Source organism: Petaurus breviceps, unplaced genomic scaffold (assembly GCF_028583685.1).
Source record: "Petaurus breviceps papuanus isolate PSGF00001 unplaced genomic scaffold, PetGlider_PUasm1.0 185, whole genome shotgun sequence".
NCBI lineage: Eukaryota > Metazoa > Chordata > Mammalia > Diprotodontia > Petauridae > Petaurus > Petaurus breviceps.
Window position 1 is genome coordinate 37,468,179 of NW_027185797.1, and position 18,132 is coordinate 37,486,310.

The window sequence follows — 18,132 nt, forward strand, 5'->3', positions numbered from 1 at the left end:
GAGAGAGAGAGAGAGAGAGAGAGAGAGAGAGAGAGAGAGAGAGAGAGAGAGAGAGAGAGAGAAAGTCGTCCCCTTCTCTGAGCTAGTTCAGATGAGAGAGGTTTAAGTAATAACACTCCCCCTTCCACTTCCCCCCTCCAGTTCCCCCTCTAATATAAAAACTCTTCCTTTTATGACTTTTATGTGTGTTAATTTTCCCTATTCTTTTCCTCCCTTTCCCCTTCTTCCAGTGCATCCCTCTTTCTCATTCTTCCATTATTTCTTTGACATCATCCCAACTTATACCCCTGCCCTCTGTCTATGTATGTGACTTCTAACTGTCCCAACAATGATAAAGTTCTCAGGAGTTATAGGGATTATCTCCCCATGTAGAAATGTAAACAATTTAACTATATGGAGCCCCTTGTGATTTCTCTTTCATGTTTTATTTGTTATGCTTCTCCTGAGTCCTATCTTTGAATGTCAGATTTTCTATTGATCTCTGGTCTTTTTGTCAGGAACAATTAAAACTTTTCTGTCTCATTAAGTGTACATCCCCCCCCATAAGATTATAATCAGATCTTTTTTTCTTTTTGGAGAGAGGAAGGCAGGGCAATTGTGGTTAAGTGACTTGCCCAAGGTTACACAGCTATAAGTGTTAAGTGTCTAAGGACGGATTGAACTCAGGTCCTCCTGACTCCAGGGTTGGTGCTCTTTTCACTGTGCCACCTAGCTGATCTATAATCAGTTTTGTCAGCTAGCTTGCCTTCTAGAACATCATATTCCAAGCTCTCTGTTCCCTTAAAATTACAGTTCAGTAGTTTCAGTCTTTTTGTGGCCCCACTTGGGGTTTTCTTGGTAAAAATTCTGGAGTGTGAGGCCAGTCCAGAGTCAACACATTGTTTTCCAGTCATTTTGGTGGTGTCAGATTCATTGTGACCCTATTTGGGGCTTTCTTGGCAAAGATAGTGGAGTGGTTTGCCACTTCCTTCTCTAGTTCATTTGACAGGAATGGAAACCAATGTAAACAAGGTTAAGTGACTTGCCCAGGGTCACAAAGCTAGTAAGTTGTCGAGGGCCAGTCTCTGACCTGATACATACATGGGAAGACTCTGGTCCAGGAATTCTCCCAAGCTAGCTCCCCATGATGGCTATATTGTGTCTTAAACGCTTTTTTATTTTAAGTAGAAAATTTTCACCAATCACAATTCATATCTAATTACATGTTAATTTATTCCCATAGAGCTGTAATAAACAACAAAGACTTACTAGGTTTCTCCTAAATAAAGAATTTAATTTAACATTTTTCTTTCTCAAATTTTAACATGTCCTGGTGTAAAAACCAAATGTTAGAAATCCTTTTAATATTTTGAAACTTTCTTATCAAGTTAGATTCATTATTTAGAAACTACATAACTAAAACAAGTTTCTTTCTCAGGCTGAATGACCTTACCTCTAGAGATAGTTTCCTTGGCACTTTTACAAAATAAGAATAACTGAGATGGACTCCAGGGAGGGGCTGGGGGTGATGCCCCTGCTTCATCAAATCTCATACATGCAGGAGGAATTGTCTGAATGAGATGAATTAATCCAAATGTAATTTTCACCAGTCTCCTCCTTTCCTCATGCAGTAATCAATTACCAATTTTAAATTTTAGCATTAAAACAGTAAAGTAACAGGTATAATTTCCATAAATGATAGACAAATTGTTTTAGTTGTAACCTCCTTTTAAACTACAGGTAAAGGTGTAAACACCTGGTTTCCTATATAGCATATATAAACACTATAAGACATAAATGACATAACTGTTTTTACACAAACTTTTCCTTTATCTTTTAGTTTCAACAAAATTCAAATTAAAAATTTGCTTTATTTAACACTATTTCTGGCTTACAATGATCCCTCAATTTTTAAATGAGAGAATTTTCCTACAATTTTAAAAGACCACAGCAAAGCCACAACATTATGACATTGATAGTATTTCCAAATAATCACTTGCAAAAAGTGTTGATAGAAAATTGGGCTTATAGAGCATAGAAATTTTTTTTCCTCTTCTCACAGCTCAGAGCTTGCTTGTGTATTTAGGAGTTTTGAATGGAGAGGTTTATCTGTTTGCTTAAAGGTGTGGGTGTCAGTGCCCCAAGGATGTTGCTAGTGGGGTCCTTGATAAATTTATTATGCTTTCTCCCTTTAGTCAGATTGGGAGGGTAAATTAAATTCTCTATTTTTCTTCAACCCTCTCTATTTTAATTTGATCTAGGATGAGAGACTTTAATAAATTTTTTGTAAAATGTTTTCAGATGATATAACTTTTACTCCAGTAAACTTTATTTATGTATCCACTCCTTAAAAACTTCTTTGAAAGTGAGAGCTATGACTTCTCCAGCAAAAGTGACTTTGGGGAGTGGTGCCTACTCCCTTATCTCTCGTACTAGAGAACCCAAAAAACCTCCTATTTCTTATCATATGTTAGAAAATATCTCAATTTGCCTAAATGTCAAATAGTAAAATAAATTCTGACTTATCTTTAGTATCAAATTAGGATTGACACTTTTTATTTTTCACATGAATTCAATTGACTTACAGTAGCGTTCTGAATACACAAAATTTTTCTCTAAAAATTGAGGCAAGAAATAATGGTTAAATGCTTGTTCATATGCCTCTTTGACCTGAGGGAAAAAATTCCCTCATTATTTCTTCTCTCCTTCTCCTCATTATACTTGGCCAGAGTGGAATGAAGAGGAGGAGATTTTCAAACTTTTAAGAATCTTAAAACTTATGTTCACACTTTTCAATGCAAACAGTTTATTACTGATCTTTCTATACTCTGTGACTTAGTATATTACCATCATATAATCTATACAATAAAATGCTTTTTCCCTTTCTTTTCCTCTCCTGCCACCTGTGGAAGAAGGGAGAGGGAAAGAGATAACAGCATTCCAAGGAAAGTCCTGATGCATATTAAACCTTACAGGGTGTCAAATTACTCACTCAACTCTTTCTTTTTTGGGGTGTTTTTATTTTTTTGGTCTTTATTAATTTGTTTACATTTAGTTTACAAGGTTCATTTCCATAATTCCTTGAGTTTCAAATTTTCTCTTCCTCCCTCCCCCCATGGTGACACACAATCAAGTATAGCATCTGCAAATACTTTCACATTAGACATTAGTCAGGTTATAAAGAAGGATTGTATCAGATGGAATGAATAATGGGAAAGAGGAAACCAAACCAAACAGGAAAAAGAAAAAGAGCAGGTAGTTTGCTTCAATCTGGATTCAAACTCAGTTCTTTCTAGTTCTTTCTCTGGATGTAGACATCTCTCTCCATCATGAGTCTTTTGGGGTTGACTTATAACCCTGCATTGCTGAGAAGAGTCCAGTCTATCAAATTTCGTTGTCACACATACGTTGTGTCTGTAATTGTGCACAAATTTCTCCTGGTTCTACTCTTCTCACTCAGCATCAGTTCATATAAGCCTCTCCAGGTAGATATGAAGTCCATCTGCTCCTTGTTTTTTACAGCACAATAGTATTCCATTACATGCATATACCACAACTTGTTCAGTCATTCCCCAATTGATGGGCATCCCCTTAATTTCCAATTCTTTGCCACCACAAAAAGAGCTGCTATAAATGTTTTTGTACATATGGGTCTATCTCCCACTGCCATGATCTCTTTGGGATACAACCCTGGAAGTGGTATTTCTGGGTCAAAGAGTATGAAATTATTTATAGCCCTTTGGGCATAATTCCAGATTGCTCTCCAGAATGGTTGGATCAGTTCACAACTCCACCAGCAATGCTTTAGTGTTCCAATTTGTCCACATCCTCTCCAGCATTTGTCATTTTCCTGTTTTTTTATCTTAGCCAATCTGACTGGTGAGATGTGTTATCTCAGAGTTGTTTTGATTTGCATTTCTCTAATAAATAGTGATTTAGAGCATTTCTTCATGTGCTTAAAGATAGCTTTAATTTCTTTCTCTGAAAACTGCCTGTTCATATTTTTTGACCATTTATCATTTGGGGAATGACTTGTATTCTTATAGATTTTACTCAAATCTCTGTATATTTTAGAAATGAGTCCTTTAACATAGACATAGGTTGTAAAAGTTCTTTCCCAATTTTCCACTTCCCTCCTAATCCTGGTTACATTGGCTTTGTTTGTACAGAAGCTTTTCAATTTAATGTAATCAAAATTATCCATTTTGCATTTTATAAAGTTCTTCGATTCTTGTTTGGTCATAAAGTCTTCCCCTCTCCACAAATCTGACAGGTAAATTATTCCTTGCTTTCCCACATTGCTTTCAGTTTCAGCCTTTATACCTAGATAATGTACCCATTTAGATTTGATTTTGGTATATGGTGTTAGATAATGGTCTATGCCCAGTTTCTGCCAGACTATATTCCAGTTTTCCCAGCAGTTTTTGTCTAATAGTGAGTTCTTATTCCAAAAGCTGGGGTCTTTGGGTTTATCAAACAGTAGATTACTATAATCTTTGACTGCTGAGTCTCCAGTACCCAGTCTATTCCATTGATCCACTATGCTATTCCTCAGCCAGTAGCAAGTAGTTTTGAGGACTGCTGCTTTATAGTACAGATTAAAATCTGGTATAACTAGTCCACCATCCCTAGCATTTCTTTTCATTAATTCCCTTGATATTCTGGACCTTTTGTTCTTCAAAATGAATATTGTTGCTATTTTTTCTAGCTCAATAAAGTAGTTTTTTGGTAAATTGATTGGTATGGCACTAAATATATAATTTAATTTAGGTAAAATTGTCATTTTTATTATATTAGCTTGACCCAGCCACAAGCAACTGATGTCTTTCCAATTAGTTAGATCTGACTTTATTTGTGTGAAAAGTGTTTTGTAGTTGTGTTCATATAGGTCCTGGGTTTGTTTTAGCAGGCAGATCCCCAAATAACTTCATTCAAGAGAATGAAAATAATGATACAACATTCCAAAATTTGTGGGATGCAGCAAAGGCAGTTCTTAGGGAAAGTTTTATATCTCTGAGTGCATACATGAATAAATTAGAGAAAAGGGAGGTCAATGAATCGGCCATGCAACTGAAAAAGCTAGAAAAAGAACAAATTGAAAATCCCCAATTAAATACTAAATTAGAAATACTGAAAACCAAAGGGAGAGATTAATAAAATTGAATTTAAGTAAAGTATTGAATCAATAAATGAAACTAAGAGCTGGTAGTATGAAAAAGCAATAAAATCGATAGAACTTTAGTCAATATGATATAAAAAGAAAGAAGAAAACCAAATTATGAGTATCAAAAATGAAAAGGGTGAATCTACCTCCAATGAAGAGGAAATCAAAGCAATAATAAGGAATTATTTTGCCCAATTGTATACACATGAACTTGACAATCTTAGTGAAATAGATGAATATTTACAAAAATATAAGTTGCCCAGATTAACAGAAGAGGAAGTAAATTGCTTAAATAACCACATCTCAGAAAAAGAAATCAAACAAGTCATCAGTGAACTCCTTAGGAAAAAATCTCCAGGGCCAGATGGATTTACTAGTGAATTCTACCAAACATTTAAAGAACAATTCATTCCAATACTCTACAAACTATTTGGGAAAATTAGTGAAGGAGTCCTATCAAATTCTTTTTATGACACAAATATGGTACTCATACCTAAATCAGGAAAAGATAAAACAGAGAAAGAAAATTATAGACCAAGTCCCCTCATGAATATAGATGCAAAAATTTTAAATAAAACATTAGCAAAAAGACTACAGCAACTTATCATAAGAATAATACATTTTGATCAGGTAGGATTTATTCCAGGAATGCAAGGATGCTTTAATATTAGGAAAACCATCAGTATAATTGATCATATCAACAATAAAACTAGCAAAAACCACATGATAATCTCAATAGATGCAGAAAAAGGCTTTTGACAAAATACAACATCCATTCCTATTAAAAACACTAGAAAGTATAGGAATAAATGGAGCCATCCTTAAAATAATAGGTAGTATCTATTTAAAGCCATTAGCAAGTATTACATGTAAGGGGATAATATAGAAGAATTACCAATAAGATCAGGGGTGAAACAAATATCTCCACTATCGCCCTTCTTATTTAATCTGGTACTAGAAATGTTAGCAGTAGCAATTAGAGAAGAAAAAGAAATCAAAGGAATCAAATTAGGCAAAGAAGAGACCAAGCTATCACTCTTTGCAGATTATATGACGATATACTTAGAGAATCCTAGAGAATCAAGTAAAAAACTACTTGAGACAATAAATAAATTTAGCAAAGTTGCAGGATATAAAATAAACCCACATAAATCCTCGGCATTCCTGTATATGTCTAATGAAATTCAACAGCAAGTGATAGAAACAGAAATCCCATTTAAAGTTACTGTAGACATCACTCACTCTCTTTCACACAGAGACCCAGAAACAAAACAGACAGATAGAGAAAATGAGAGGAAGAGTGCACTCAGAAATTGTTAAAGATCCTTTGCAGAAATCAGACATTATGCTTGGTCCTGGGTAAAACTTACTTGATCATGTTCTTTTTATCTGTTTCCAGCAAAGACAGCTGTATCACAGTGAATGCTTCAAGCCACCTCTAGCACTTTCATTTCTGATGTTAAACATATCATTAATATATTCCACAGAAAAAAGGAAGAAATGGGGAAATGCTGGAGTCCCTCGTTCATAAGCCTCTTACTCCTTTGTCTCCCTGCTGCATCCCCTATTACCAAATCTACCGTCCCCTTCTGCTCTACACATTCCAAGAGTTCTTGTAATTGACTATTGGTGACAAGTAATCCTCCTTCTTTTACTATGCTTTTTAAAAGTCTTGGATAACATTCTCAGTCTCTACTTTTGTGTTGTACCTGTCCCATTTTCTCCTGAAAGCTTTTTTTCTGAGACTGGGCTGATTTTTGCTTGTTTTTATTTTCTCTACTAATCCCCATCACATACTCACATTAGCCTGGTGAGTTGCCCTCTGTTAAGTTTTTAACTTAAGAGAAAATCTGACTTTTGCCTCCTACCTTTAGTTATGTTCTCCGAAGTTACAGGAGGCCACTCCTCTACCAGTACTTTTCTTCAGTCCCTGTTCATGGTGCCATTGATGCCTGCATCAAAATGGGCACAGGCCGAACCCAGAAGTGTGGAATGATGGACGCGAGCCAGGCGGGATCTGTCACAGCAGTTCTGATTTGTTGATCAGAGGACAGGGTTTATATAATGAATGTAAGGCAATTATCTCTTAGGTTCCCATGAGAAAATGTTTAACGTCCTTGTTCATTTACACACATCTGTATGTTTTAATGTCCTTGTTCCCTTGCATGAATCTTTGTCTGGGTCACTGCTGGGTTATCATGTCCTAAACTCCTGCAAGTCAGGAAGAGATGGTGAGCCAATCTTAAGACATAATATAGCCTTCACAGGGAGCTGGCTTGGGAGAAATCCTGGACCAGAGTCTTCCAATATATGGACTGAGTCAGAGACTAGCCTTCAATAGTAAGTATCTGAGGCCATATTTGGACATCTTCCTGATTCTAGGACCAGTCAAACATGACTGATCAGCAACAACAGTAAAAAAAAATAACAAAATGACGATATTTAGATATAACGATGAAGTATCCATTCCTCTTTTCAGTCTTTCTTCCCTTCCCCACAAAACCCTAAGAAATAAATGCAAGTTGAGAAGAAGAAAAAATACTGGAGCATTTCGCCATTTTCTTCTCCAACTCATTTGATAGATGAGGAAACTTTGGCAGAGTTAAGTGACTTGCCCAAAGTCACACAGCCAGTAAATGTCTGCACCTGGATTTGAACTCAGCAAGATGAGCCTTCCAGACTTCTGGCCACTCTATCCACTCTCTTACTTAGCAGCCCTTTAAAGCAGTTGAAACTAAACCTTGTGTGATCCTGAATGTGGTTCTAGAGTATGTGGACTGTTTCTCTCTGGCCACTTGCAATACTTTCTCATTGACCTTGGAGCTGTGTAATTTGGCTATAATGTTCCTTGGAGTTTCTGGAATTTGGTTATAATACTCCTGGGAGTTTTCACTTTAGGATGTCTTTCAAGGGATGATCAGTGATTTCCATTTCACAAGGATGGGGACAACATAGAAATGTTTCTTGGCAGTGGGGCAGGAGTCAGTAGATGGGCAGAGACTTCAGATAAGGGAGAGAGGGGAGAGAGTGAGAGCATTGGATGCAGGAAGAGATGGGGTCAAGGATGCAGGTAGAAGTTTTAGCCTGGACCAAAAGGAGAGCCTCTTCTTCATTCGTGATCAGAGTAAAAGAGGAGATATGGAAGATATCTCAGTGATGGGCGGTGAGGAAGACATTGTGTGATATGTCTCAAAAATGTGAGGAGAGGAAGAGGGAACGAGAAGGGCTTCTCAGGCAACACCCTGAAACTTCTGGGTGAAGTCTGAGGCATTTCTCCCAGATGAGCAGGTAAGGGATGAGGTACCTGAGGACAGATGAGAAGGTTTGGATTTCTGCTGTGGTGAGTGGGATAGAGAATTAATGGAGGAGGATTGCCTTTCTCAAGTGAGGACCCTTTTGGGAAGCATAGTGGATAAAGCCTTCAGACCCTGATGATTGGGAACAGTATTATCCCATAGGATGTCAGGATGCAGAAAGGGAAGAGAGCTGAGAGACAATTTCATCCCAGCCTTTCATTTCACAGATGAGGAAACTGAGGCCTAGAATGAGAAGGGGATAGACCCAAGATCCCAGAGGGAAATAGTGGCAAGTGCAAGTCTCTTGATCCTCAGTCCCATGGCCTTTCCTAGACCCTTCTGTGGCTCATAGGCTTGTGGCATTTGGAGCTTGGAGATGACAGAACAGGAGAATGTCACAGGGGAAGGACCTTACAGACCCTGGAGTCTGGTTGCCTCATTTTACAAATGAAGAGAGAGGAGGCCATTGAGGGACGATGATATGGCCAGGGTGAGGCAGAGAGGGAGTGACAGGGCCCTCCTTCTCTGGATCCAGGTCCAAGGTTCTCTCCCCTGCACTAACTCTGCCTTTCTGCCTCCTCAGGGTGAAGATGCTGAGGAAGAAGCCAGTGGCAACGGCAGCAGCAGCAGCAGCATCCAGGGGGGGAGCAGAGGTAGAGAATGCCAGCCCCTAGCCCCAGTGGCTCCCCCAGCTCTCTCAGTCCCCAGCTCCCTCCCTGCCCCAAGGCCACCTCCCCCACCTTCTACTCCTCTCCCCATGCTGGGGACCTGCTTTGACTGAACCCCCCTTTGTCCTTCCTCCAGGATCCCAAGGGGCCATCCTGGGGGGGCCTGTCCCTGGATCCCATTCCACCAGCTGCAGACACAGCAGCTCTAGAGGATGGACCAGATGAGCTACATTACGCCTGCCTCAACTTCCAAGGAGTGAAAGCTGGAGAAGACCATGGATCCACTGACCCCCTCACTGAGTACTCAGAGATTAGGTTCCATTGAGCCTCAGCTTTGGTCCTACACTGGGTGGTTTGAAAGTCAGTTCCTCCCCTCCATTATAATTCATTCCACAAACATGTATTAAACAACTGCTCCTATCCACCTTGGATACCACACATTTCTCATGCTCATGGAAAGTTCAGTGGAGTAATGGAATAAAACACAAGCCCAGTGAACTGGCCCCTCTCCAAACTGAGGCTCCTCTTCACTGAGTGGGATCCTCAGAATCATCTGCTATACCTTGGGCTGTAGAGGTCATGTTCCTGGGCCACCATATCTCTAAACCCAGAGATCCTGAGCCCCCATCAGTGTGGTCCCAATAACATTCAAAAGACATTAATAAGAACAAGAATTCCAAAGCCTCCCTCCCCAAAACCTGGGGAGTGTGTGGCTGTATGGGTGGAGAGAGTCGGTACCAATTATTAGTGAATTTAATGAGGCAGATGTACAAGGGACACAAGGCCAAGGCAACTTACAGCTCTGGAGTGGCAGCACCTCAACCACTTTGATCTCTCCTGAAATGTCCTTGCAAAGTTCACTGCTGAGCGTGGCATGTGTGCTGGATTGCTGGCCTTGTTGCTGTGCTGGTCCAGTGCACGGTGAGGCTGGGTCACTCTGCTACCGAACAGTGTTCGTTCTTCACAGGGCACAGCATCTCTACCTATGTGAGAATGAGTTGTACTGAGATACAGATAGATAGGTAGAAAGATAGATAGACAGACAGATAACAGATAGAGGTAGACAGACAGATACAGAGAGGTAGATATGGATAGGCAGAAAGACAGACATAGATTGTGATGAGTGAAACCCGAAATACCCAAATAAACAAAGGCTCACCCTTTGAGGATGTCAAATTATTCATTTTTTTACATTTAATTTTTACATTTTTCTCAATTACACAGAAATGAAAATTTTGTCATTGATTTAAAAATAATTTTGAGTTCCGTATTGCTTTCCTTTCTCCCCCCCTCCCCTCTCCTTAAGAAGGCAAGCTAATTGATAGAGATTATACATGCTCAGTTACACAAAATGTTTTCATATTTTCCATGTTGCAAAAGAAAATGAAGAAGAAAAACCAAACAACAAGAATAATAAAAATGTTTTAAAAGAATATTTTAATCTGCATTCAGGCTCCAGCACTTTCTCTGGGGTGGGGGTGGGGGGGAGGAGAATACCATTTTTCATCATGAGTCCTCATCTTAGGTCATTGTATTCCTGAGAAAAGCTAAGTCATTCATAGCTGATCACTGTTCAATATTGGTGTTGCTATATACAATGTTGTCCTGGTTCTACTTTCTTCATTTTGCATCAGTTCATGTAAGTCTCTCCAGGTTTTTCTGAAAAGATCCTGCTCATCAGTTCTTATAGCAAAGTAATATTCCATCATGACCATATACCACGACTTGTTCAGGCTTTCCCCAGGTGATGGGCTTACCCCCAATTTCCAGTTCTTTGCCACCAAAAAACAGATGTTATGGATTTTTTTTTTGCAGATATAGGGCCTTTTCCTTTTTCTTTGATCTCTTTAGACCCAGTAGTGCTATTTGTGGGTCAAAGGGTGGCTTATTCATTTATTAAGCAATGCATGCCAATTGCATAACAAATTCGGTCCAAGGTTCCTCGCTTTGGCACTGGACCCTGAACACAGCAGGAGACAGATTTTTATGTATTAAAGGATAATAATTAAAGGATAATAACTAAGCAGGATACAGAAAAAGATGTATAATTAGATCATCTGATTTCTAATTGGAGCACATGTTGAGTACTTTCTGAGTTGGGAGGGGGAGAGCATAGAGATGCAATTCACTGAAATCAGAAAAAGAGATATCTCACTCCCCGCAAGTGTCTGTTTTCAATTACAAGAACAAGGACACGGTGAGTGACTGACCAGCATGGGGCCAGTTTTCAGATAAGGCATATGGGTTATTTGAGATGTACAATTTTGAGAAGACTACTTGTATCACTCTTTGGATCTGACCAGCTTTCTGGTCAGCATAACCTCAGTCCTTAGTTAAGGGTCTCTAAGCAGTGCTTAGAGGGGGTCCAGGTTCCCAGCGACACAGGGATAGGTTCAAACAATGCAATGCAAATGCCTCACAATTCTCATAATTGATCAAATTTTTCTTACAAGGAAGAAATTGGACTAGACCTATAATTGAAACAGAAGAAAACTGAGTTAGATCCAGAACTGATCATAGAGACAGTGTGATTCATTCAATTCCCACAATTGTGGGGGGGGGGGGAGAGACAGAGAGAGAGACAGAGAGATGAGAGACACAGATAGATTAACAGACAATCTATGACAGAGAGATAGGGAGAGACAGAGACGGAGAGACAAAGACAGAGACAGAGAGAGAAGTAGAGAGGCAGAGAGAGAGAAAAAGTCAAAGGGAGAGGCAGAGAGAGGTAGACACAGAAGACAGAGATAGACATTGCAGATAGAAATGATAGACAAAAGAGGTAGATGGACAGATAGACAACAGAGACAGAAAGATACAGATAGATATGATAGAGTTAGCTGGAGATAGATGCAGAGAAGGCAGATACAAAGATAGTCAGATAGGTATAGAGAGATATCTCCTCATGTGTGTGCGTGTGTGTGTGTATTCCTGTATGATATATACATACATGTATGTAAATGTATAATTTTTTCCCCTAAAAGGGCAGTTTGTGTCAACTCTTAAGGGCCTGCTATCCTCACAATTGAATAGAAGGTTGATTTCATGCAAACTTAGTTAAAAACAAATTGGGAGGATGGGTCGGTGGAATAATTCACTGGTCTTGGAGTGGGGAGAGGAGAGTTTTAGTCCTGATTCTACCATCGACTCTCAGTGACTTCATCCAAGGACTCTCCCCACTGTCCCCCAGCCTCCTCTTTTGCTGGAATAAAGAGCTGGGAGCGAGAGCAGCAGAAGTACGGTAAGGGGGGTGGGGGTGATAGTGCAAGAGGAATCCAGTGGCAACACGCTAGTCTCACCAGGGAAAGGGAGAACTCATCCTTCAAGGCACCTGTCAGCTCTGCTTGGGGGATTCCCCTTTCAATATGACCCCCCTTTCAATTGCATTTAATAAGCACTGTGTAAGGTAGGATTTTTAAACTAAGGCTCCCTGGGTAGATTATAAGGTTTCAAGAACTCAGAGGGGGAAAAATTATGTGGGTCTTCTCACTAACCTGCAAGCTAAATTTAGCATTTCCAGCAATTATTTAAAAACTTGAATCTGTGGAGTACATGGACATGCCCAAGGGCTCTGAGACATAGAGTAGGATAGGAATCCTTGCTCCTTGACTAAAGTTCTCCAATGTCTCATCATGGTATGGAGGACAGTCCAGACTTCCGAAGGTTCTGCCTGCAGACCCCAAACTTGGTAGGAGGTAGCTTACCAAACCAAAAGCTTTTTTGTCCCCCGCATCTGCAATGCTCCCTCTCCTTATCTCGACCTCCTCGGATCCACTGGCTTCCTTCAAGATTCAGTACAAGTCCCACCTTCTGCAGGAGGCCTTTCAGTGGCATTTCTTCCACCTCCACTCTGCTCCTCTGAGATTTCTTCCATTTGTCATGTATGCATCCTGGAAGGGCCACATTGTATCACCCATTAGATTGAGAACTCTTTGAGGGCAGGGACTATGTTTTTGCCTCTTTTTCTGTTCCCAGCACTTAGCCTGCTCCCTGGAACACAGTAGGCACTTAATAAATGTTTGTTGACTGAATGATGGACTGATTGAAGCACAGATCTGGGAATGACCCCTGTTTCTATTTCTGAAGACATTTCCAACTGAATTGACCCTAGGCATTTCAAATACAACGTGTACAAAACTGAACTCATTATCTTCCCCCTCCCCATGTCCTAAGCCATCCCCCACTTCCAAACTTTCTTGTTTGTGTCCAGGACACCAGTGTCCTCCCAGTGCCACAAGCTTCCCATGGTATCTTCCCCAACTCTTCTCTTGTCCCTCACCTCGTATCTTCAGTCACTGCCAGGTCTTGTCCTTTGGTCCTTCACAACTAGGGTCATGTCTGTCCCCTCATCCCCACATGTTCAATCACCCTGCTCCTCTGATGCTGCAAGAACTTGTTATGTGATCACCTGCCATCTTGTTCTCCCTTCCCAGTCATCCCTGACAACCTGCAAGCCTGATTTTCATGAACGCCAAGTCCAGACACATCATTCCCCTACTTAGTAAATTCCAGTGGCTCGCTATTACCCCCAACATCAAATGCAATCTCCTTCATTTGCCATTTAAGACCATTCACAACTGGCCCCCAACATAACTTTCCTGCCATATTATCTGTTATTGTCCTTTAAGAAAAGAGTCATTTGGCCTCAAATGACTTTCTTACTGTTCCACATATATATCCATCATTTCCCACCTCTTTGTCTTTGCTCTGGCTGCCCCTCATGCCTGGAACACACTCTTTCTTCACTTGTTTCTCACAATCTCTGATTCACTTGTAAAAAGGTGCTTGTAAGGGGGGGGGAGGTGTGATCTCCCCTTGCAGAGGGGCAGCTACTGAAGCTCTCAGGTTCTCTGTCTGTACAGGTGGCAGTGTGAGGTTCCCAGTGTTTACCAGGGCCCTTTGGGTCAGGACAGAGCCTTTCAAAAGAACTGGGGAGAAAATGTTCAACAGTTGGTAAATGGCTATCAACCACATAATGAAATGTTTTGATGACCTTGATTAATAAACATGAGGAATATGAAGAACTTTGGAACTTTTCATAGGAAGTAATGGGAAAGGGGAATCCAAACAGTAAAAGCCTCACTGAACTGCATGAGAAAAAAGTTTATTTGCAAATGCAGGGATGAATGAAGACACATAAAGTGGAAAGAAATTCAGAAGCATTAACTGGTCAATTTTATTAACATTTTGCACACAGAAATTGACTTTTGAAGGCAAAATGTTTTCTTTTTCCTTTGGGTTTAATTTTCTACAATGCCTGATAAATTGCTAATTTCCAAAATTGATTCATGGAGTAACTTTAGGTGGACAACATACAGAAGTACTGATGTTGTTAAATCCAGTCATGGCCCCACTTGGTTGACCCCATTGGGGGTTTCTTGGCCAAGATACTGGAGTGGTTTGCCATTTCCTGCTCCAGCACTTTATAGGTGAGGAAATTGAGCAAACGGGGTTAAGTGACTTTTCCAGGGTCACACAGCTAGGAAGCATCTGAGACAGATTTGAACTCAGGGAGATGAATCTTCCTGACTCCAAGCCCAGGCACAGTATTCCCTATGGAGTCACTAAGTGCATAGTGTTTGATAAACACAAAGACCTCAGACTGGGGGAATGACTCACTATTCGACCAAAAACATTTGGGAAAACTGGACATTAATTTGATAGAAATGGGTTTTAACCAAATACCCTCTTTGACACTTTGGTAAGCTCCTTAAGCTTCCTAGTATCCTTGTGCTAAGAATACAGGACCTACATACAAACAGATCAGATCATAAACAAAGTAGACAAGCAAGAAAGAAATTACCTTTCAGACTCATGGAGAGGGGAAGAGTTCAGGACTAAGTCAGTGACAGGGAAAAGCACACAAGGAAAAATAGGTCATTTTCATTTTAGAAAATTAAAAAGGTTTGACACAAGCAAATATAGTAAAATATATGTATGTGTATATACATATATATATCAAAAGGAAATAGGTAACTGGGGAAATGCTTTCACAAATGTTCCCTGATAAAAGCCTCACATCCAAGGTAAATACAAGACTGATGGAAATATATGAACTTAAAAACTAATTCCAAGTAGATCGATGGTCAAAGATGTGAGCAGGGAGCTTTCAGTACTTCAAAGGAAGTGCTCCAAACTTTCAAAAACCATAAGAAAAATTGTTCTAAGTCCCCAATGCTTAGAGAAATGCAAGTTAAAGCAGCTCTGAGGCTCCTCTTCAAGGTTATCAGGCTGGCAGAGATAGCAAAAGAGGAAGATAAACTTGGAAGGGGGTATGGGGAAACAGGTCTATTAGTCAACAAGCCAAGTCAAGAAACATTGATGAATGACGTCCTATATCTCAGACACTGTGAGAAGTGCTGAGAATACAAACGCAGACAGAAAGAAGCACAATCCCTGCCTTCAATGAACTTGTATTCTAATGTGGGAAGACATCAGCTAAAAGGAAACAGCAAAGGTGTGGGGGAGACAGAGAACCAGCAACATGTTGGAGGATATTTCAAGAAGAAATGAGGTCCAGGAGAGGAATGAAGAGAAGGCTGGTGCACCATTGGTGGAATAGTAATTTGGTCCAAATGTTCTTAAAATGCAATTGGGAATAATTCCAGAAAATTACCAAACTTTGTATGCCCTTTCACCCAGCCGTGCCTCTCATAGACCTGCACCGAAAGAAATCAAAGAAAGAGGAAAATGATCCATGTGTACCAAAATACTTATAGCAGCTCTTTTCATGTTGTACAGAATTGAAAACAAAGGGGATGTCATTTCATGGGTGAATGGCTAAACAAGTTGTGTCAGATGAATGCCATGGCATATTATTCTACCCTTAGAAAGGATGAACTGGACAATTTCAGCAGAAACAGGGAGCCCCTCCTACTGATACAGGGTAGCACTGGAAGAGTTTATGCAGTGATAATCACATTATGAAGCAAAGCCATTTTAAAAGACTTTGGAAAGCTGGTCAACACAATAACAAACCCCAAGTTCAAAAGAATGGAGATGAATGCTTCCTGACAGAGCTGCGCTGAACTTAGAATACAGGAAAGGACATGCATTTTCATGCATGACCAATGTGGGGATATGCTTTGCTACACTGTGCAGCTATGTCTTGAAGACTTTATTTTTTCAGAGAGAGAGAGCAAAAAACAGAATGTGTATGCATGTATAACATATATAATCACATGTATAATAATAATACCATGAACAACCAATGACTGACCAGTTGCTAAACTAGACAGGTAAACCCAAGAAGTGTGTGTGTGGGGGGGGGGGAGGGTGACAGACCCTCCCCCAGACCACCACCCATTATTCCAATCTGACCTTCAGAGCCATAATCCCAGGCATTAGTCCCCATGGAGATGTGATCTGGCAGTTGTTTCTAGAGGGGCTGAAGTCACAGTTACAAAAGACCCAGAAAAAAAAATTCTCAGCAACAAAATCCTTACTACTGTCAAAGGAGTCAACATTTGACATAAATACGGCTTCATTAATGGAAGTGATTATAAAGAAGAGGCATTGCCATGAGCCTGACTGTCCTCCCCAAGAACCATGGGGCCTGTTCCTCTGGATTATAGCCAACTCTGTGGCTTTCTTCAATGGAATGTGAGTTCCTTGAGAGCAGGGACCATCTCAGTTTTTGTGTTTGTATTCCCTGGGCTTAGCACAGTGTGTTGAACACTGTAAGAACTTAACACATGTTTCCATTCATTTATTTCTTAAGATGGGCATCAGATTTGGGCCACAATGAAGAGAGCCTGCATTGAGGGAGGTGTGAGGAAGGTTCTCACCACACCCATCTCCCCTTCTCTTTTGCTTCTGATTTAGAGCTAAGGGCTGGGACCATGGTTCTGGGTGGTTTTTAAAGAATTATTTAACAGGGTAATTACCAGATCTGCCTGAAACTCTTATAAAGTAGCTAATGAAGAAAATGTGTGTGGGGCATGGGGGGGGGGAGGTGGAAGTCAAACATGAGTTCAAAATACAGCTGCCATTTTTCTTCTTGTTGGTTCTGACTTTCTCTAACCACATTTCTCACTGTTTGCAAGATTTTCCTTATTACCTCACTAACCACAAAACCTTCTAGGAAATGCGGTGGAGTAGAAGATAGTGAGATCCATGAAATGAATTTAATCCTTAACTACATTAACAGACAAAGAAAGTGAGAATAAAATCTTAAAACTTTGAATCACAGAGATGGAAGGAGCCTCAGAATCTAATCAACTCCAGTCAAATCCACAGCTGAAGAAATGCACCCCATTACATACCTAAGAAATGGTCATCCTCACTTGACTTAAAGACCTCAGGGGCAGGGAGGAAGTACTCATCTGTCCAGAGGTAAGCCATTTTACTTTTGGAGAGCTCGAATTGTTGTGAAGTTTTTCCTTAGATCCATTCTAAATTTGCACTTTTCAGTTTCCACCTGTGACTTTTTTAGTTCTGCCCTCTGGAGCCACAAAGAATGAGCTCCGCCCCTCCTCCATATGACAAGTTCAAACACCTGAAAGCATCCATCATGTCCCCTCCCTATCCTACCACTGCCATGAGTATGCTCATGGTTAACCATCTTCTCTTCTTTCCACTAATCCTCATACAAAATCATTGTCTTGTTGACATCTTGATATAAGTCTAAACTAATACTTATAGGACATGATTTGATTGTTAATTTGATATTAAAATCATCCTCAAAAGACACGATTTATTTGTTGACTTCTCTTGTTGACAACATTCAATTAATCCTAATCAGACACGATCTTAAGGTCGACCCCCAAGTTACCTTCCTCTTGGAGCTGCCCACGGTCTCCATGTCCTTGCTAAACCGGGAGACCCAGAAAGGAACATGATATTTCATGTTGGGTCTGACCAAGGCAGAATACAGTCATGTTGTCACCTCCCTTTTACTGGGCACCAAACCAGCCTAGATTATCAGGGCAGATAAAGAGAGAAAAGAAAGCATTCTTCTTGGAGTTGAAAGATAGATAGATAGATAGATAGATAGATAGATAGATAGATAGATAGATAGATAGAT

General features: G+C 40.0%; 1 protein-coding gene across 1 annotated transcript in view; it reads left to right on the forward strand.

Annotated features, from left to right (window-relative positions):
- Positions 1–10,532, forward strand: part of LOC138161860 (sialic acid-binding Ig-like lectin 13) — a 17,572-nt gene extending 7,040 nt beyond the window's left edge. Inside the window, exons 8-9 of the mRNA XM_069088876.1 lie at positions 9,023–9,092; positions 9,244–10,532. Coding sequence (XP_068944977.1) covers positions 9,023–9,092; positions 9,244–9,432 — 259 coding nt within the window. The 3' untranslated portion in view covers positions 9,433–10,532. The remainder of the gene's footprint in view (positions 1–9,022; positions 9,093–9,243) is intronic.
- Positions 10,533–18,132: the final 7,600 nt, after the last annotated feature.